Here is a 23,690-nt window from a genome sequence, read left to right on the forward strand (position 1 = left end):
ACCATTTCATGTAACATAATATTGTAACGATTTTGAACATTTGATTTGTTGCTTGTAATGGTAAAACTATAAAAATGTCTATTTAAGCGATTTTTTTAACTATAGAAATAGTAAATTACATTTTCGTCGTATTTATATCAACTGTACGTACAGAACTGTCAAAGTAAATTATTCAGTTTGTATTACATATGTAAAAATTGTATAGCATGATGACAGTCATAGAAAGCACCATGATAGGTATGTACCTATCACGGCGTCACAGTGTGTGAGAAGTACATATTCTTCATGCCATAAATATGAAGTTTTAGTTACCTTCGTATGGAGTAATTTTAGTTACTCTAATTTTCATCGAATATAATAGTCGAGGTTACTCCAATATAAAAGACTTTGTACAAAATTTCTAGTGAAAATGAAACAAATTCATTATTTTTGTATAATTTATTCTACATATTGGTATAATAATCAGTTCAAAACAGTGCCGCAAGCACATCAAAATTTTGACTACATATTATATAATGCTAGCATCAGTTAGATCTTTTAATATGCAGGTACCTAACACATTGCAGTTTATAAAAACCTGAGCACATAAATAGTCAACACATAGCGTATAGCTTTATGTTTGATTGGAGCAAGGTATTGATCCTTGGTTTTATTAAACATATTTATTTATTTATTTATTTATTTATTTGAAAATTTCTCACTACACTTACAGTTTCCCAAAACGTGTAGTGAGCCAAAGTTTTATTTCACAAACTTACAAATTTTGTACAACATTTTAAAAATATACTTCTTTTGTAATTAAATATGTCAATATCTGGCTGCTGAGCAATCAGAGAATTGAGCAGAGAAATAGCCTGATACGTGGGAGCAAACTGAGCAGTACAGGTACGAACCGGCGGTGCCGATAGTAGTCTACAAGCACGCAATCGCATGCAGCGTTGGGGTGCGTACAAAGAACAACGGCTAAGAGTTACAGGATTGTCTATTCCGCCGTTGAGCAACTGATAATAGTGCATCATCAAATTGCACTTTCGCCTTACCTCGAGCGTGTCTAGACCTACCATACCGGATACGAACAGTGATGGGTACAAATAAGGATAGTAGCCGTAAAGTTTACTATATAGAACACGTGCAAATTTCCTCTGAACTCTTTCTATCATTATCTTGTATTTTGTTTCATGAGGGTTCCAAATAATTGATACAGATCCAATATAGATACAGACTCTACTGTCTACGATGTTTATTATCATCGCAAGCTATAGATTATACGCATAGTAATTATAAACTCATAGATATTTCCTATATTAACTTATAACAGTCCTGAGGTTTATACATAGACTTAATAGGGTCGATTCTGAGATACCAATTCTCTTAAAATTTCAATTTGATTTCACAGCAAAATCTTTATTGTAAAGACCAATATTAACTACTTATTTAATAGATTTAAATGAAAATATTATAATTTTAGTTTATAATTGTTGATAAAAAAAAAACAGTAATTTCGCAGGAATATAAAATTAAAATATTAACCTAATACATACAATTTACATATTATACAGTTATTTATACAGTTTGTTATACATACTATATAAATATATTTTCAAATATATTTATATAGTATGTATAATAAAAGGTATGTTTTCTTTTAACAGTAACTTTAGATAAGTAGTGAATGTTAGTTTTGTTTCCATTGTTACTTTCATTATTTCACTATAGTAAAATATAATTACATACATTTCCTCTAGATAAACAGAATGTAGATGTCTCATTTTTAATGCAAACGGTTGGTTCATTTTGTTTTCTACTCGCATACAAATAAGAATCATTTTACCACCACGGTAGAGCTTTAACCTTGCACGACCATTGCACGTTAGAAATGCATATAGACTAAGTACTCAGGTTTGTTTGAAGAATATGGTTAATAGGATAGAAGTGTAAAATAGGGTTTGTTTAAACGACGAAAAAACAACTCTGCGTCAATAAGTTCATAAGTAAGTCAGTTACAAATTACCACAGCCATATATTTATACAAATGCATGGCCTAATCATATACCCACGTCGATGTATATCGATTGGCCCATCAGTGTTGTACCTAGTAAGTTCTAGTAATTTTGAATGAATATATATTCCGCATACATCGGTTGTTTATGGTATGACTGGTTATAAATTTAATATAAAAATATAATAAGAGAATTTTTTATTGGCAAAAGTATTCATAATGACTCAGATGTGATTTATTAAATATTTTTAAATTTAAAACACATGTATATAGATATTGCCCATTTTACACTTCTAACAAAACTTATTCAATATTCATCATATTTCTTTTAAATGGTAATTAATTACTATATTTATATAACATAACTATATCTACAGAAATATTGTTTTTGTTATCCAGGTGACCAATTTTTCATGCTTTTTACATAGAGAATAAACTGAAATTAAAAGGGACCTAATTTAGGAATACTAGATTCTATTAAAACATACAATTATTATCCCCCTTTCTTCCATTTTTCTCCTGGCGTATATTCAGTCATGGGCCTGCCAGATATACCGCAAGTTCCGATACCAACTCTTCCAGTTAGGTTATCGGGTGACGCAAATATACTTTTTGATTTCACTCCAGCTTTTTTGGCAGCTTTAGAATGAAAAGACAGCCATTTGTTCTTCTCACTTTCTCTTTCTTCTTCAATCTGTTTAAATCTTTGTTGTTTCTTTTGTTTTTTCTTCTTTTGATACTCTCTATTGTAACCTTTTCCATGTCTGAAAAAATAAGGTATCATAAGGAAATATATAAAAACATTTAAATATTTATTAGAAATAAAAAAAATAGTATAAAATTAAAAATCCAGTGATAGTATTCATGAAGCTGAACAACTTTGTTCAGAGAATACATATTATATTGGTTGCAAACCTTCATTTAGGTGTAATATAGATAAGGCAGAGTTTGTGTATGTGAGCGATCAGTGCTTTTAAAGAATTTTGTGTTTCATATAATGGATTAATTGGTTTGTGTTTCGACTTTTAACATTTTATAGAATAATGGTTTAGTTTCAAGTTTTAATATTTTGAATTATTATTCAAAATATTAAAACATACAATACATACAAAAAATGAAATTTGCTACTTACTTGCTTTCATCGCCACTTAATGGCCTTTTCAAGGATGACCCCAAAGGTTTCACATCAAGAAGTGAAACCACTTCAAGAGTTGTGTATCCATCAAATTTAACTTTCAAGTTGTCACTATCAACTTCTTCTATTAAGGCTTCATAGTACCTAGAATATAATAAAAAATATGAAAACATTATAATAAAAACTAAAGAAAAAAATAATATAAAAATATTATAATGAAAATTAGTAAACTATGAAGCTTAAGTACACTGTCATCTTACTGATATAATAAAATTGTAATTAAACGATGTCTGTAAATGGGAGATGTTTAAGAAAAATGTATATCAGGGGCCTTAATAAGAGCATTAGAAGCTAAAACAAATATTTTTTAGAAATGTTGTGTCTGTCTGTATGTTTGTACTGGCATCACAAAAATTACCACACCAAATTGGATGTGGATTTGACAGTTATATTCTTGAAGGTCTAATTTAAAATCTGGTGTACATTCTTTCTTGATACATTATCTAGAAGAGGTTTATTTTATTGGTTTTCCTACTTTTAAAATACAAACAAATGAAGTACCAGGCAAAAAACTAGTACTAATATTAAAACTGTGAAAATCTCATCAGATTTGTAAAAAAATTGTCAAATATATTCTTTAGTATTATTTATCCAATATAGTTAAATGTATAGCCTATGTTACCACCACCATCATTAAAATTTGTATATGCGTATTTTAAGAAGACCTGGAATAAGATAATTAATAGCCTGGATATTATTGGATATAAATATTACTATACCTAAGAAGATTTAAATATAAAATCTCCATAATTACTTTTAATGATTAAGAAATCATATATATTATGTGACCTGTTTATTTATTTAAAGTTGGTTAACAATTAAAACATGCTAGAAAACATGGGCTTAACACTAATGGCATTTTGTATTATTATGAGAGATTGATAGAGAAAGTATAAATTTAATGTTGGATTGGGTATATAATAGATAAATAGGTATGAATAATGATCATGAAACTATTATTAAAATATTAAAGTTATATTCCGATACTGTTCGATATCAGAAAAATATTTCCAAATCTGGTAGGGTTGAAATCTATACCTTATATGACATACTGGGCTAATAGTTTTACCAGTTGACTTATGGCTCCACTAGATGCCTGCCTCGAAATAAAAATACACTACTTTTAATACAATACCAACACTCACCATGTTCGTCAGATCGCAAAATGGCCCCAAATAATACCTCGATGAAATATTCATTAAGTGCAAAAAGTAACAAGCGAAGACTGCTGCTTGTAGGGACTGGTCTGTTCAAAACTACTAAAATTGAGATTTCTTTTACATTTCTAGACCAACCAATAATGATCATTTATATTTTTACGAATTTGAAATCCACAATGAAACTATTTGAAAAGAACAAGGTAAACTGATTTTTCTCCATAGAAAATAACATTATAAACCTAGCAATAAAAATAAAAATCTAATAAATATTTCTTGCAGAAATTTCCATTTGAATAAAGATAAAAAAAATATTGTTCAATAACAGCAATTCTTCCTTTCCCTCACTATAAATGAGATTTGTTGAGATTTTACCAGTTCCTCCTATCCTATACATATATAGTGATACAATTAATGATTACTCAAAACATATACCTAGTCTTCTTGCCAGACTAGTATCACATAATCTGTCAATAATACACATGTAATACACATAGGAATGTCCAACATTTAAATAATTCTGAACTGCAAGATAATGAAAATATATGTATTGATATGTTTGTTTGCCGCAAGTCTATAGGTGCTGTTGGAAAGTAATATTACCCGCAACATTATAGATGTCATACTACTGTGATAAAAAAGTAAGGTGAATTTGTTTATAAAATGTAAATTCTTTATTTATTCTTCCAAATTAATTTCATCCCCTTCAAAATAATCCCCGTCTGATAAAACACACTTTTGCCAAAGCTTTTTTTCAGTCCTCAAAACAGTCAGAATAGTATTTTTTTTCAAACATTCTTGGAAATGTGAGCATTATTTTGACAATCTTCTTCGAGATAAATTAAAATTGCCGTACTGGCCAGATACACGCGGGCAGCAGCCGGCAAAATTTGTAAGAAAATCCATATCTGCTGTGTTTTGCAGCTAGATAAATTACTATGTACACTCATATCTGTCCTATAATTTAAAAATGGAACCTTTTACTTCGAAATATGCTTATCAAGGAGGTAACTAATAAAAGGTTTTATTTAAATTTGGAACTGGCTTGCAAATAAAAAGCTATTTATTGAAAAAAAAAAAAAACAAAGGAACATTATGGCGCTTGAAAAATTATTATTGTTCGTTATTCGTCATTGAACTTAAAAAGTAAAATTGTATTTTTGATTTCCGCTCATTGTTTGAGAAAAGTACTATACAAGTCTTGGCCACAACTAGGCATTGATGGACTCACGTATGTGTGCCTCAGCTACGTCACGGCCCACATTTGCACGTTCGTCCATCAATACCTCAGTTGCTGGCCGCTGCAGTAATCTACTATTCCCATATAGCCTCAAGACTGTCTTCGATTCGGTTTTTATCTCCTCAATTGTGTCTAAATAGCATCGCCACATTGGCCTTTTGAGTTTGCTGAATCGCCAGAAGTCACACGGAGCCAAATCAGACGAAAATGGTGGTTGCAGAAGTATATGAGTCCAGTTTTTGGCAAAAAAAAGTCGCAAAGAACCAATGCAGTATGACATGATGCATTATCATGATAAAACAACCAAGGGTTGTTTGCAAGAATAGCTTGACACAAACATGCATAACAATTAAATAATATTCTTTGTTTGGTCCAGCTGAAGGAATTCATAGTGCACCACACCAATCAAAGAAAACTATCAATATGACCTTGATTTTTAATCACACACATCAACGCAATGCTTTTTTCCAAAAAAAAAAAATTAGTCATTGTAGCACTAATAGAGACTTGACGCATTTGAGAAACTAAACATTCTTCAAAATGGTTTGGGCTGAGCCAAATGGTATTCCAACACTATCAGCGAGATCTCTAACTGTCAATCAACGATTTTCAAGCATCAAATTTTAATCAAATCTTTGATTTTTTGGACATGGCCCTTGTTGGTAGAGGTTGATGGTCTTCCAGAGTGTGGTTCGTCTTCAATGTTTTCAGTCAGCTTTAAAACTCATTGCACCACTTACAAACGATTTCTTATGCCATAGATCACCAAAGGTCTTCCGCAAACATAATTTGATGCAAGTTTTATGCTCAACAAAATCAACCATTGTAAAAATAAAAAAATTTAACTTTTGGTTGTTTACTAAAACATGTATAACTTAGAGATAATTAAACCTTTTGACAAACAAACACTTGGCTGTTATAGACAGTCCTATTAACATCTCTACTAGTCTCTCTGATGCTTGGAAGTTTTTTAAATGACAATTTCAGCTTACTTTTTGATCACAGTAGCATATAGCCTAAGATGAATTGGCTCTTGTATAGTAAAAATAGTTTAAAACAATGGTGTATGCTTATATTAGAAATACAAAAATCTACTGATTATAAAGATCGATTCTAGAATTATACCATTATATCACATTACCTACATAACAGTTTTGATTTCTTATCATAGATATAAGTAAATAGACTGATTATTATTAGAATTTCAAATGCCACAATATACTTAAATCACTAACATTACTGACCAAATTCTGTATCACCCGTAAGAACATAATATATATGATTATTATATTTCTAACACTGAAATATATATTTCTATTTAATGCATAATATCTAAGAAGCTCTATAATTATCAACGATTAACTGATACCATGTTTTACATTATAACGCATTTTGCATTTTTTATATAAAGTACTTGTAAGAAACTTACATGCCATCTGCTCTCCACTTAGCCAGACATTTTTCCCCCACTCGCCAGTTTGAATAGGACTTCTCTGCAGTTTCCCCCTCATGTGCAGCCAACAGGGACGCTGTAACGACATCATCATTACTAGAACCATGAATATTAGGCACTTTGGAATCACCGTCTTGAGTTTTAATTAGATCTTGAGTCAACTCAATTACTTCTTCTAAATCCGCTTTTAACTTCAGCAATTCCTCGTTTTGAGCATCTGTGAGTAAGGCAGCTTCCACCTGAAAAAAATACAACGTTGAAAAAGCATAATGTAGAATTGGCGATATCAACTATCCATCCTAGAAAGAAGTTTACTACAGTACCTGTTGCAGCTGAAGTTTATAATTTCGTAAGTCTTCAGCCATAGCTGAAAGTATTATTTAATATCTTTTTAAACTGAATTTCACTTTACAAACAATAAAAAGTAAGACGGATAGAAATTCTCAAAAAAGAAGCAATTTAAGAATTCACAATACAATGACAATGAGACTGACACACAGATTAAAAAGACTATGTCTACAGCACAGACTAGAGAGACTATTATTTGACAGATTGCTTAGAGACACTATATATGTCAGAATGTGAATCGATTTTGAGATGCTATTTCTCTAAGTACATCTCTAAAATTAAAACTTTAATTTGATATAACAGCGAAATTAAAAGGAACGATATGTACTCATTTTCTTATACATTTAAATCACAATTGTTATAATGTTAGTTTACAACAGTTCATTAAATAATTTTCCGAAATTATCAAATTAAGATATTCAGTTAAGAGATATTTAATGAAATAGTGCCTCAGTACAGCTCTAGTGTCAAATTTTCTGGCAAAGAATTTGTTGCTGTGCCAGTCAGTAGTGGTGCGCGTAATCGAATAATATAGTTATTCAAATCTTTAGTAATTACTCATTTTATAATTTGACAGCTTAATTAGTAATATACTAATTTTAGTATTCGAATGACTTTATTAATTAGTAATTATTAATCTAAACCACTAATAATGAAAACAAACCCTATCATTCGCTACATTTCCAATGGTCGTAATGAATAAGGACTGATGACAAAATAAAAATCAGTTAAATAATAATTATATAATATACATAAATATATGGTATTTACTAAATATGCTAAAATGTTAATTATCCAACACGCTTGATCATTAACATAAAAAAAAAAAACATTCTAAGCGATCGGGTCGACTCAGCTACGTTTATACTTACACGTACGTGTAAAACTTTTAATGAATGATTTTACCGATTATTAAAAACGTATACTGATTCAAATTAGTAATCAGACGATATTAGTAGTCAGATTAAATTAATGGTCGAATGAAATTTGTAGTTGGATGACATTAATAGTTGAATGAATAAAATTAATAGTCAAACAATTTTAAAATTAATCAAATAATTCAAATGATTTGCTCAGTCGAATAAGTAGTAGTCGAATTGGTAAAGTCACGCATCGTTATCAGCAGCAATAATACATATTATAGATATAGTATAAGAGAAAATAGGTTTCGACATTTTTTTCATATGAGAGAAAAGGTTGCAGTTTGAATTATTTATGAAGACAAAGCATCGAGTGTCGAAAACGTGTCAATATACTCAGTTTTTCTTTTCTTTTCTTAATGGTAATTGTGTTTTTTTTTTGTGAGAAATTGTTGCAGCGTGTGTAACGTAACTTGAATATTAATAATTATAAAAAGAGAAGAAAAAAATTCTATTCTGTTATAATTTTTTTTATTGATACTCTATTATACATTCATTCAATAATTAAAAAACATTGTATGTCAGACGTGTACTAAACACACAACACATAAAAAAAAAAACTATGCGTTTTGAAGGGAAACCAAAGATAAAAAAAAATACTATCAATACATATAATAAAATCGTAACTGGTCACTGTCTGTATATGGATGATATATAGGAAAAACTATTATGGGAGGGTTGTATGAAACCCAAAACAATATTTTTTAAAATTTTTATCTGTTCGTCTGTACGTTTGTGCACGCTAATCTTTTACGGCTTAATCGATTTGAATGCGGTTTTTGTTAATGCGTTGTGATTGCTCTACTAAACACGTGTTTATTCTATTTCAATCGGTTCATAAATAAAAAAATAATATTAATCTAAAGAATCACATATAAAATGCTATAAAATAACCGATCAGTTAAATTGGCCGTAACTTTTTTTTATTATATGCATGGATTTTCAAAAATTCTGTCTACTCGTGCGAAGCCGGACCAGTCACTAGTTATTAATAAATATAAAATTATCCTAACATGTTGTCATATATAAAAGATTTGTACTCTTCAGCAGAAGCGTAGCGTGCCATGGCGGGGCCCCATCTCAAAAATTGGTTATAGGCCCGTAGGAAGAGTAAAGATTTCACACAAAAGAAAAAAAAAATGCATAAAATTAAAAAAAATATTTATTCATCATAATTATCTATTTCTCACTTTTTCCAAAATTGGTATAAACAATCCAAATTAAATATACACTCCCCTTGCCTTTTTTTCGGCAAATGAAATTATTAAATCATTTATAACTGATGATGACTTTTTGATCATTGAATTTTTTTAGCAATAATTGAATGAGTTCCTTAATGGAATGAATTATTTGAATTTCAGATTTTAAGCATGTTTTTAGAGCCTTTAATTGGTCATAAAGATTAACTGAGATGTCTTTAGCTGACAGTTTTTCCGGAAGCGTTTAATATCTCTTCGTTTGAAGAAGACAGGAGTTTCTCCGGTTGTAATATTTTGAACATACTACTGAGGTCGCAAAGGTTCTGAAATCTTTGTTTAGTTTGAGAAATTAATATATCTAAACAGCAAATCTGAAATTCTCTCATCTTGTGATAACTTATCAAAAAAACGCTTCGTTATCTTTCACCTTTTGTTTTTAGAAACAGTTGTTACTCTCCACTATTTTGCTAAATTTTTGGACTCATTTGATAAACTATTGAATGAATTTTGATTTTTTAATTCGCACAGTCTATTCAAAAGATTACTTAATAAAATATTAGTTTTTTGTAAGTCATTATTTGCATGCTTTAGAAACAGGATCAATGATTTCAAATAGTGAAGAAAAAATGTGATAAGCACTAAGACACCATAACTCTTTAAAATGTTAATTATATTTTACATTTTTCACGTTCATCTTTTTTTTTTTCGAAATTAAATTTAGTTGGTACAAGGTTTCATGATTAATAAATAATTTTCCGCTAATTAAGGGTTATGTTCGTTGAAGACTACCGGGTAGGACATTTTTTAGATGAATCGTCACTTAACATTGCCCAGTGTTGTATACTATTGCCAAAAAAGTATATATTTTATCTAAATTATCGAATAAAGTCGATACTTCACGAACATGTTTCGCAGCATCGTTTAAAACTAAATTTAATGTGTTCGCAGCACAATGAACATAATCGGCATTCGGAGCATGCTTTTTTATTAAGGTTTGTAATCCTCCATAATCACCTGATATAACATTTGCTCCATCGTAACCCTGTCCTCTACATTTAGTCAAATCAATTCCATATTGTTTAATCGTATTTAAAATTTCAGTTTTAAGACCTTCAGCTCTGCAATCGGATAATGCTATAAACCCCAAAAAGGACTTGCAAATTTTTAATTCTTTAGGCACATTATCATCATTTTCTGTATCCGAGATGTATCGAAAAACTACAGAAACTTTGTAAATTTTTTTATAAGTCTTGTGTTGTATCTAGAATTATTGTCGAAAAAAAGCGCGGGAAACGTTTAAAAAAGCGGGAGTGTTTTTTGATCTTCTTTAAATTAATTTTATTTTTAATTATATAAGGATTAGTTTTATTTATATATTGTGTATTAGATTGTATATATAATTGTATATTTTGTAGTAATAGTGTTTGTTGCTGTAAATATTGGTAAGTAAATTACCTATATTAATTAGACATTATGGATCCACCTATAGACCCTGGGGGGACAACCCCCCAGGTGTCTGCAAATATAACTATCCCATTTAATAATAGTTTTGATATATTGGGTGAATCTAGTATGGACACAGATGGTTCTAGCGTTGCAAGTTCTAAACGTAAGCGAGTACGTGGCGAACGTCGCATTTGCAAACATTGCAATAAAAAACGAAGGAGGCACACCAAAGGTCTCGAATCTAAAATTAAAGATAGTGATTGTCAATGTATTGAGGATGAGAATCAAACTCTAGTATCAATACCAGTTGTAAATAATACCGAGTCTGTTAAACCTGCTTCTCCACCCAGTACTTTAAGCAGAACTTTGTACAATGCCGAGGATGTAGCTCCTTATGTCGTTCATGTACAAAAAAATGAAACACATCCTAATGATAACACTACATTACATCCTATTGCATTTGGTCGCTTTTTACACACTAATAAGATAAATAATATAGTGAATGGTAGCCTCAAAAGAATAGGAAGAAACCGTTTATCGCTTTCTTTCTCAAATTTTGAAAATGCAAATGCATTTTTAAATAATAGTCACTTAGAAACACATAATTTTAAGGCATTTATACCTTCTTTCCATGTAACCCGTATGGGAATTGTGAGGGGTATTCCTAAAGATTGGACAGAAGAGGAAGTAATCCAAAATATATCAGTACCTATAGGTTGTGGGAGAATTCTAAAAACCAGAAGAATTAAGAAAAAGACCATTAATGAAGGACAACCAAGTTTTATTAATACTGAAACCATTGTTATTACTTTTGATGGACAAATATTACCAAAAAGAGTATTTATGTTTTACACATCATTAACTGTAGATTTGTACATTTACCCCACTATCCAATGCTATAACTGCTGTAGGTTCGGACATGTCAAGATGCAGTGTCGTTCAAATCCTCGGTGTTATAAATGCAGGCAAAATCATACAGGTGATAAATGTGAAGTAGATGAGGAAAATGTTTCTTGTATCTTGTGTAATGGTTCTTGTTGAAGTATAGTTTATTGTGAACTTTATATAGCAACCCTAACTTTGTTTATGGTATTATAAAAAAAAAAAAAAAAAAAAACTTCTTGTGTGTCAATGACAGAACTGAAAAAGGTTGTTTTTTATTTCTCTTCTCCATCGTTAATAATCCATTTAGTTGACTTGTAATAACATATTTATTTGACGTGTAATAACAATAATAATCATAACAGGTTATGGCCCAGCCTGATTTTCCATTTATATGGTATTGTAATTATTCGTACAAAACTAGAACAATTTCCACAAGTCACAGCCGCCATTTTTTTTTTCCGGTTGAAAGTTTTTTGTTCAGAACTTCTTGAGGTACTTGTCAATAATGTCTGTGCGATTAGATAAAATCACAGTGGACAAGTTGGAGGGTGAAGGTAATTGGATTTCATGGAAATTCGATATCAACTTACAAATAACCCTACATGGAGTTGAGGACCATGTGACCGGTGTAGCGCAACAACCAAAAGATGGAGAAGAACCAAAGTCTTTCAAATTATACCATGAAAAGGAATCAATTGCAAGGTATTTAATAGGTTCAACAGTAGGCAGAGAGCCGAAACAGCACATTTTAACCTGCAAAAGTGCGAAAGAAATGTGGGATACTCTTCATGCTGTGTATGAACAGAAAAATGAAAGAAGACTGGATCTTTTGTACTGCGAGCTATTTACGTATAAAAAGTTACCAGAGGACAGTATAGCTACGCATGTCTCTAAGTTACAAAGACTGTATACTCAATTAAACTTAGAATTGAAAAATGAAGGCAGTACTTTGCCTCAGTCCTTACTTTTAAACAGAATACTGAATACATTGCCTGTTAACTATCTTGAGTTCAAAAATGCATGGAAATCTGTCCCTGCATCGGATAGAAATGTAACCACATTAATGGAACGTCTTCGCTTACATGAGCAAAGATTGAATGAAAGCAAACCTGAAAGTGAAGTCGCTCTAGTTGCAAAGACTGAAAAGCGTATATATAATAAAGGTCCAGTTTGTAATTATTGTAAAAGAAAAGGACATATCAAAAAACATTGTTTTAAATTTAAAAATAAACAAAAATCTGATTCTACAAATGGACATGCTTTTGTTGCACATAGTACCGTGATAACTAAAGAGGACTGGATAATAGATTCTGGTGCGTCACACCATATTACTTCACATAGAGAGTATTTTGCTTCATATGAACAATTTGATAACCCAATTCCAGTTTATCTCGGAGATGGTAGTCAAATGATGGCTGTAGGATTTGGCATCATAGACATAAAAATGTTGGTTAATGGAAAATGGGAGAAAGGTCATTTAAAAGATGCTTGGTTTGTTCCTACCTGTAAACAGAATTTATTCTCTTCAGGGTCAGCTTTAAAAAATAATTTAATTGAAATAGGTGATAAAAATAAAAGAATATTTAAAAATGGCAATAACATAAAAGCAGTTGCAATAAGAAATAAGGGAAATATGTACAGATTGGAGATGAGGGTGATATTACCTGAAAATTATTGTATGCTTAGTAGTCATACGGCAGACTTAAATATCTGGCATGAACGCCTATGTCACCAGAATATTAGACATGTTGAAAAATTCTTAAAACTGAATAATATTCCATTCCAGCCAGCAGAAAAAATTGTTTGCGATGGGTGCATGTTTGGTAAAATGTCTCGCTTGCCTTTTCATACAAGAAATATCAGAGCACAGGTACCAGGACAAATTATTCATGCTGATGTCTGTGGCCCCATTGCTGAAGTATCTGTTGGAGGTAGTAGATATTGTATTGCATTCAAAGACGATTACTCCAAATACAGAAAAGTATATTTTATAAAAGAAAAGACAGCAGTTTCAGAAGTAACAAAGAACTTTATTTTGGAAGCTAAGACAATAGGTCATACAATAAAAGAATTAATAACTGATGGAGGTAAAGAATTTATAAACAAGGAAATGCAAGCCATATTGTCATCATTTGGAATTAATCATCGCATGACCATTCCATATAGCCCACAGCAGAATGGAGCTGCGGAGCGTGAAAACAGAATATTAATGGAAGCAGCTCGGAGTATGCTACATGCAAATAATTTTGATAAGCAGCTATGGGCAGAAGCTGTTAACACTGCTGCATATGTTCTGAATAGGACTGGTCCAACAGGTGTTGATGACTCATCTACACCATACAGTTTATGGTTTGGCAAAAAAGCTGATATAAGTCATCTGAAGATATTTGGCACAAAATGTTTTATTCATGTACCTGACCAAAAGCGCAGAAAGCTAGATAAAAAGGCAATAAAGGGAAACTTAGTTGGATATTGTGGAGACAAAGATGGGTATAGAATATGGACAGAGGACAGAAAGATAGTTTTATCTAGAGATGTTAAATTCCTACCAGAACAAGTATGTGTTGATATTTTTAAACAGGATTTAACAGAGCAGCAGTCTAAACATCAGAAGGAATCTTCGAAAAATCATGATTTTGTGATATCCTTAATTCCTGATGCTGATGAAGTCAACAGCAGCAAAGTTCAGAAAGTGACAAGAGGACATGCATCATCGTCTATGGCCCCAAGGGCTGTCACCGCTGATCCAGCTCAAGCATGTGACCAGGTTCCAAGTTCAGGTAAAGATTTTATACATAATTCATGTGATAGTGATCCTGTGTTCTTAGACTGTGATAATTTATCAGAAAGTGAAAGTGAGTCAGTGATAAATGTGGATCCATTGTGTAGTGGTAACAGTAATGGAAATGTCGAAAGTGAAAATTCTCAACGATATCCATTGCGTAATAGAAAGATAAAGGAGTTTCCAGACTATCATGTGTATATGTGCATGGAATCTGATGATGAATGTTTACATTTTGATGATTTTGATAATTTACCAGCTTGTTGGAAAGATGCTATTAATGCTGAACTTTCATCATTGGATATTAATAATACTTGGTCTATTGTAGATTTACCAAAGGGTGTAACCCCTATAGATAGCAAATGGGTATTTAAAATAAAGAAAGACAGTGACAACAATATTGTCAAATATAAGGCTAGGTTAGTTGCACGTGGGTATAATCAAAGATTTGGTATTGATTATCATGATACATATTCACCAGTTGTTCGTTCTAGTGCACTTAGAATTCTTTTTTCTTTGGCAATTCAGTTTGATTGGTTTATAGACCATTGGGATGTTGTTACTGCTTTTCTTCATGGAACATTAAATGAAGATGTTTTTATGTATATGCCAAAGGGCTTGTTAATTGATAAAGGTAAAAATGATAATGTGCCTAAGGTATGCAAACTAAACAAAGCTATGTATGGACTGAAGCAGGCAGCCTCAAGTTGGAATAAAGAGTTGCATAATGCTTTGATTAATATTGGTTTTAAGCAGTCTGTTCATGAACCATGTATTTATATTCTCAAACAAGATAACCTTTATTTAATTTTAGCAATTTATGTGGATGACATTTTTGCATTTGGTAATAATCAAAAGAAAAAGCATGATATATTTTCTCTACTAGATAGTAAATTTAAATTAAAGAATTTAGGTCCCATAGAACATGCCCTAAGTTTGAGAATAAGAAGAGTAGGTTCAGAATTAATTGTTGATCAGAAAAGGTATATAGAAAATATATTAAGTGTGTATGGAATGCAAGATTGCAAACCTGTAAATTCACCAATTCTACCAGGTTTGAGGATGAGTAAAAGTGACACCGTTGATCCAAAAATTCCATATCAAAATTTAATTGGAAGCTTGATGTATATTGCTCTAAATACCAGACCAGACATATTACATGCAGTTTGTGTATTATCTCAATATAATAATTGTTATACAAAAGAACATTTTGTACAGGTAAAAAGGATTGTAAGGTATCTGAAAGGTACAATTAATTATTGTTTAGTATATAAGAAGTCAAAGAACTTCAGTTTATATGGATATGTTGATGCCGATTGGGCAAATTCAGAAGACAGGAGATCATATTCCGGATTAGTGTTTAAACTTGGTGATAATCTTATTGCCTTTGAAAGTAAAAAGCAAACTTGTGTTTCATTATCATCAACTGAAGCGGAATATGTTGCCCTGGCTCAGGGTGCCAAGGAGGCTATTTTCTTAAAGAATATTATTAAAGAACTATATGTAGAGATGATAGATAAACCTATTATTTTGTATAATGACAACCAGTCATGTCATAAGATAGCTGCTAACAAGGTAAATAGTAATAGGACTAAGCACATAGACATTAAATTTCATTTTATTAGAGAAGCAGTTGAGAGTAACAAAATAGAGATTAAGTATTTGTCTACTCAGTGTATGGTGGCTGATATGTTCACCAAGCCTCTGAGTTCTGTAAAAATAAGTAATTTTATGAAAGATATTTCACTGTATCAGAAATTATAAGTTTATTTTTTGTATTGTGCTGTTTGTGCTTATGGTATTTTTTTTTATGTTTGAAACAAAGTTTGGTTTGAGGGGTAGTGTTGAAGTATAGTTTATTGTGAACTTTATATAGCAACCCTAACTTTGTTTATGGTATTATAAAATAAAAAAAAAAAAAAAACTTCTTGTGTGTCAATGACAGAACTGAAAAAGGTTGTTTTTTATTTCTCTTCTCCATCGTTAATAATCCATTTAGTTGACTTGTAATAACATATTTATTTGACGTGTAATAACAATAATAATCATAACAGTTCTCATTCAGCAATTAGTAAGAAATGTCCTGAATATGCACGTCAGAAAGCCATTAAAGAAACAATGGCCCACAGTTGTGTTTCTTATGCTGAAGCATCAAAATTTCATCCTCCCACTTCTAAACTATATTCAGATGTATTAACATCATCATCTCCGTCCAATAAATCTCATTTTCAATCTTCTTTCCTCAAAGAGAAATCATCATTACCACATATTCAATCATCACATAAAAAAACAGTTACACTTAAACCACGCTCTCCTCAAAAAGCACAACAAGGATATGATCGTTCTGCCCATGAAGCCATAGTTAAGGAATATAATATTCCTGCTCCCTCTAATGGTTGTGCATTATCATCAAATAATATTGACAATAATCAATCCATCTTTGATATTATTCTCATGCTTATTAAAGTGTTATCGCAATCGAAAATGATACAAACAACTTTACCACCGTCCAACGATGCCATTTACAATGTATTTTCTCAATTATTAACTTCTCACAATGGATTACAAAGTCCTAATAATTCAGTGGAACTGTCGTAGCATAACAAACAAGAAATCAGACTTATTTTATTTGATTAATAAATATAATCCTTTTATAATAGCTCTCCAAGAGACTTGGTTAAAGCCAGGATATCCTTTTAGGATTTCAGGCTTTACAAGTCTCCGTGATGATAGAGCTGACGGATATGGCGGTGTTGCCATATTGGTCAAAAACTCCCTTCCTTTTTCTTCTTTTTCGCTTCCTGTATATAGCGGCATTAATGCAGCTGCTATAATTATAAATGGTATCTGTTTTGTTACTTTATATATTCCTGATCCTACATGCCAAATATATTCACAACTAGAACAATTATTTTCAATTTTACCTAAACCTTTTCTCGTAATGGGCGATTTTAATGCTCAACACCAATCGTGGGGCAGTTCTACTTCTAATTTTTATGGTGGAAAACTCCTGACGATAATTGACACTTACAACTTATGTATTATTAACTCAGATGTACCAACACGTAGAACTGCACCGAATGAAGGGTTTAGTGCTCCTGACATTTCAATATGTTCTTCTGATTTAGCTTCTTCACTGTCGTGGTATCCTCATTCCTCTACTTTCGGAAGCGATCACTTTCCCCTCATTCTTTCTTTTCCAATTTCCATTCCCTCAAGTCGAAAGAGTGGTCCTCGGCTTAAATATAATTTATCAAATGTAGACTGGAATATTTACAAACAATATTTAGATAATAAAATATCGGAGTTACCTATTGTTTACCATGGAAATGAACATCAATGTTGTAATGACTTGATGATAAATATGAAGGAGGTTGCTGATTTATTATTTCCTGTTAAAAATAGTGCTTCAGGGAAAATTCCCTCGCCACCTTGGTGGGACAAAGATTGTACGGAAGCAATTAAAAATCGTAAAGAGGCTGAAAAAAATTATAATAATTACATGACACCAGAAAATTTTGAAATTTACACCGCAGTTTCACGTTCTACTCGAAAACTACTGAAAAAAAAGAAATTAGAAGGCTGGAGAAGATTTTGTTCTTCTATCTGTCCAGAAGTTAATTCATCAGTCGTTTGGAATAATATTAAAAGATTCAGATCTGCCTTTAGTGATCATACATCACGTTCTGCACTCGATTTAACTTTAGCGAATAAATTTTTAGATCGTCTTGCTCCTAGTTATGTGCCGGAATGCCTTTACAATATTTCTCTATCCGTCTCTGACGAATTATTCGAACTTGACTCTCCTTTTACTCTAGTAGAACTTAAAGGTGTTCTAGCTTCTATTAAAGACTCTGCACCGGGAGAAGACGGTATACCGTATTCCTTTTTTAAAAATGCTAGCGATGCGACATTAATTTACTTTTTAAATATAATTAATTCCATAATTATTTCGGGAAATATACCTACTTCATGGTGTTATATTTAAATAAAACTTATTTAATTGCAAACATATTTATTAACATCAAGAGAATGAACAAAGGTGAGAAAGCAACCGGAAGATCCGCTAGTACATACATGTTAACTAATGTCATCTGTCAATTAAGATGCGTTCCTTTATACATATTTAAACTAGGTACGTTCATCTTACACCTCCCCCTTCAACTTTAAAACAAAACTTTTACAATCAATTACAAAATAAAAAAACATTTTACAAAATTACATTATAAATTGAGTCTATCTTTAGGTTTTATAATTCTTCCACTGCGAGTGTGACATGCTTTATGAGGGATATTTGATTGGTTACTATTTTCAGATACAATATTTGGCACATTATTACTAACTTTGTCATTTAAAGAATAATCAAAAAAATCTCTCTTAAAACTATGTGTTTTTGTGTTTGACCTCTTAATGTGATGAGAAGTGCGCCTAAAGGGCTTACAATTTTCTCCCCTACTGATCCAATATGATCTAGGTTCTTTAGACTTCTTAATAACTACTCCTTTTTTCCAATAACTATCATGACCTGTCCTATAAGTTACATTTTCTCCTTCCTTAAAATTTGTTTCACCCTTCCTTATAAATCTATCATGAATTTTTTTAGTTATAGATTGTTTCACAGTTAACAATTTATGAATATTTTTCTCTATTTTAGGTTCTAACATGCTTTCTGTAATAGGTACACAAGTTCTCAACTGTCTACTCTGTAATATTTGAGATGGTGATACTTCTAAACTAGATAAAGGTGTACAGTTATAACTTAATAGAAAATCTCTATAATCTACATTATCCTCCCTCGCTTTCTTTAATAGATTTTTAGCAATATTTACTGCCTTTTCTGACATGCCGTTACTTCTAGGATAGTGAGGGCTACTGGTAGTGATACAAATATCTTTAGATTTATAATACTGAATACATTCATAAGATTTAAATGGATTGTTATCTGCTATAATTTCAGTAGGGTAACCAAACCTTGTAAATACTTCCTGAAAAGCATTTATAACAGACTTTGAACTTTTATTTATTATTGGTATAATTTCCAACCAATGTGATAGATAATCCACAACAACAAGGTAGGATTTCCCTCCATACTCCATAATATCAGAACCTACTTTTGAAAATCTTAATTTAGGTATCTTATGCATTAACAATGGTTCATGAGTATTTGCAGATTTAAATTTCTCACAAGTTCTACATTTAGATATAAAGATTTGAATATCCTGAGACAATTTCGGCCAATAAAATAGCTGTCTAGCTTTTTTAATACTTTTACTTATGCCTGGGTGACCAGAATGAACTAAATTTAATACATATAATTGTAAAGATTTAGGAACAATAATTTTGTTAGTATAGAACACTAAACCTGATTCTACATAGATATCCTCTTTAAATTTAAAATATGGTTTACATTCTTTTAACAATTTATTTTCTTCAGGCCATCCTTGATAATAATATTTTATAATTTCAGATAACACTTTATCTTTGCTAGTCTCAGATCTGAACTCAGACTTTCTTTCACTACTCATAGGCAAATGCAATGAAACTGAATGAACCATGTCTAACATTTCATAGTCCTTCTCTGTTGTTTTCATACTACATCTAGATAACATGTCTGCAAAATGAATGTCTTTACCTGGTATATAATTAAGATTTAATCTATAATTTAATAATTTAAGACACAAACGTCTAAGCCTTGGAGATCCTACTTTAGTAATAGGCTTTTTAATAATTGAAATCAATGGTTTGTGATCTGTTTGTACCTGAATATTTTTAGCACCATATATATATTTATGGAATTTTTGTGTACCAAAATAAATAGCTAATAATTCCTTTTCCGTTTGACTATAGTTTAATTCACAATTGTTCATTGTTCTGGATACACAAGCTACTAATCTTAAACAGTTATTGTTATCTTTTTGAAACAAACAACTACCTATTCCATTCTGAGATGCATCACACTGCATTATAATTTCCTTTTTAGAATCAAAAGCACTCAAAGCTGGAGCCTCTGAAACTTTCTTTTTGAGCTCTGAAAAATTTTTATCATGTATTGGTAACCACTGAAATAAAACATCTTTTTTCAATAATTGACATAATGGAGCCATAAGCTCAGCCATTTCTGGTACATATCTTCTAACATAATTGAATGACCCTATAATTCTTCTTAACTCAGCTATATTTCTAGGAGCTTCTAGACTTAATAAAGATTTGACTCTATCCTTGTCCATTTCCATACCCTTTTCACTGAATATTTGTCCTATATATTTAATTTCTTTTAACTTATATTGCAACTTGTCTTTATTAAATTTAGCTTTTATTTGTTTTGCACGTTTAATAACTTCCCTAACAGTTTTATCATGAGCTTCCTCAGTTTCTCCCATAACTAGTAAGTCATCGAACCATGTTATTACATTAGGTATATCGCCAAAGTAATTTTGAATTTGATCTTGAAATACATCAGGTGAATTTGAAAGACCATACGGTAAAACTAAGTATCTATACACTCCAAAAGGTGTCGCAAAACAACATTTCCATGATGCACTTTCTGTTAGTGTCACATGATGAAATCCTTCCGATAAATCAAAAACTGAAAAATACTTTTTACCTTTTACTTTACATGCTATCTCATCTACAGTTAATAATACTTGGGGTTTTCTAATTATTTTTTTATTTAACTCACTGGGATCTAAACACAATCTTATATTTCCATTAGGTTTTTCTACTAAAACTAGCCTATTTATACATGCTTCTGAACTTATCTCTTCAACTTTAGTGATAGCTTTCCTCTTAACTAACCTATTCAATTCACACTTCAAAGGATTATATAATTTATTTGGTATCTTAGGTGCCGCATGACAAATTTGCTCATGTGGTAATGTAGGAATATCCACTGGTTTAGGAAAATTTCCATGACCTTCAAAAATTTCCATATTTTCTTGTATAAACTTAAATTTCTCATCATTACAATTTAAATTTACTGTATTAATTCTTTTAACTAAATTCAATGCAATACAACCTGGTAATCCTAGTAACATTGATTTACAGTCAACTACCATGAAATCTTCATAACATTCAATTGCTTTATATTTACAGTGTAAATTTACCATACCCACTGGTTTAATTGTGGAGCCTTGAAAGGCCTCTAAACTTTGGTTACATTTCCTAAGTTCAATATTACTTCCTAGTGACTTATATATATTTAATGGCATTATACTCACATCTGCCCCGGTATCTAATCTACAGTTTACATACCTGTTCTCAATTAAAATGTTCTCTGTCCAGTGTGTCTTTTTATTACCTTTTACTTTGTTTCTCGTTATACTGCAACAATACAATTTAGAATTAGAGTCACTGTCAGAATTACAATCTACATTTTGTACCTTTTTCTTCACATTACAACTAACTGCAAAGTGATTCTTTAATCCACATTTATGACATCTCTGCCCAAAGGCTGGACACTCCCTCGGACCGTGGTTTCTCTTACAGCGCCTACAATTAAATTTTTCTATATATTTTGTTTTATTTTCTTGATATGCATGCTGCCTTCCTTTATTTTTCTGTTTCCCATTATATACTTCTTTATTTCCTTGATATACTTCCTTTTCCTTCTGTTTTAAACTATTTCTTTTCTTCACTATATCTATTTCTATATTTGGATTCATCTCTTTTGCCTGCTTTTTACTAATTTCACTTGTACGACAAAAGTTGGTTGCCTTCTCAAGTGTTAAATTGTCTATTCTTAGTAGAGATTCCTGTAAGGACTTGTCGTATATGCCTTGCACTATTTTATCTCTTAATATTTGGTCCTCTAATGATTCTTGTCCTTCTACATTTTTATACGAACAATTAGCAAGCAGCTGTTTTAAATCTGTGAGAAAATTATGAAAACTTTCGCCTTCTTTTTGTTTCCTTTCATTAAATTTATATCTTTCAAATACTTGATTTGCTCTTGGACTTACATAATTATTAATAGCTCTTATAACATTTGCATAGACTTGCGATTCTGTTTCCGTAATCGGCAATGTATGTAGCAATCTTGCAGATTCGATTCCCATCATATTACGCAAAAGTGATAATTTTACTTTGTCCTGCGAGTCATCTTTTCCAATGCTCACTAAATAATCCTCGAATGCCTGTATCCATACCTTCCACTCTGAGGCTGCATTAGGCGATCTTATGTCGAAATTTGGAGGCAATTTAACCGATCCTTCCATGATGGCGTCTGCTTGGCTGAAAAACTTCTTTACGATATTTAATACTTGATACAATATCGTTTACACTTTGAATACGATAATTGCAACTTCAACCATGACTACTACTTCGAATACCGCTACGACTGCGCCATGTTATATTTAAATAAAACTTATTTAATTGCAAACATATTTATTAACATCAAGAGAATGAACAAAGGTGAGAAAGCAACCGGAAGATCCGCTAGTACATACATGTTAACTAATGTCATCTGTCAATTAAGATGCGTTCCTTTATACATATTTAAACTAGGTACGTTCATCTTACAAGAGTATCGATGGTATTTCCTTGTAACCAGTTATTATAAGATAGGGATGCATTAATATACTGTTGTGGCTTTTCATGGTCAAGTATAGTTTGGGTAAAATTGCTTCTAATGGAACCATCGTTAACCCATGCAGAGGAGTACGATTTGCTTTGACGATCTGCTAATAACCAACAGAAGCGGCAATACAGTTTGTTTAAAACATTAAAATAATATAACTATGGTCTTGGAATTTTTATGCCTGCCTTATTAATATATGAATAATAGTAGACTGAAACAAGTTGGTTACTTTCTTAATCTTTTGGAAACTGTCCTTGTGGTTTAAATAGAGCCAATTTAAAAAATATTTTTCGTTTGCATTCAGTTGGACTGTCACCAAAATGTCCTCTATCTGATGAAACTGTATTACAATCTTCAGATATCTCAGAATCATCAATTTGGGTTTTTTCTATTTCCGTATAGACATCTGATGAAGAATATGCTATATAAAAATAAAAGTGAATGTTTTGATTAATTCCAAAAATATATGTTAAATAAATTACTATAGTGTT

The 23,690-nt window shown here is 31.1% G+C and overlaps 1 protein-coding gene across 1 annotated transcript; it reads right to left on the bottom strand.

Annotated features, from left to right (window-relative positions):
• Positions 1-423: 423 nt before the first annotated feature.
• On the bottom strand, positions 424-7,561 carry LOC113518149 (survival of motor neuron-related-splicing factor 30). Its single transcript, XM_026902931.3, has 4 exons — positions 7,368-7,561; positions 7,021-7,283; positions 3,132-3,278; positions 424-2,763 (listed from the first exon to the last, which is right to left on the bottom strand). Exons 1-4 carry the CDS (start codon positions 7,407-7,409, stop codon positions 2,493-2,495), a joined length of 723 nt encoding a protein of 240 aa, XP_026758732.1. The 5' UTR covers positions 7,410-7,561; the 3' UTR covers positions 424-2,492.
• Positions 7,562-23,690: the final 16,129 nt, after the last annotated feature.

The sequence above is a fragment of the Galleria mellonella genome, unplaced genomic scaffold (assembly GCF_026898425.1).
Source record: "Galleria mellonella isolate WM207_F2 unplaced genomic scaffold, CSIRO_AGI_GalMel_v1 utg132, whole genome shotgun sequence".
Lineage (NCBI taxonomy): Eukaryota > Metazoa > Arthropoda > Insecta > Lepidoptera > Pyralidae > Galleria > Galleria mellonella.

Excerpts from the sequence above, each read along its gene's own strand:
- LOC113518149 (XM_026902931.3), bottom strand. The coding sequence starts at position 7,409 with ATGGCTGAAGACTTACGAAATTATAAACTTCAGCTGCAACAG. Across the intron at positions 7,284-7,367 it reads ATAAACTTCAGCTGCAACAG|GTGGAAGCTGCCTTACTCAC; the intron begins GTACTGTAGTAA and ends TATTTTTTTCAG. Across the intron at positions 2,764-3,131 it reads TTAAGTGGCGATGAAAGCAA|ACATGGAAAAGGTTACAATA; the intron begins GTAAGTAGCAAA and ends TTATTTTTTCAG.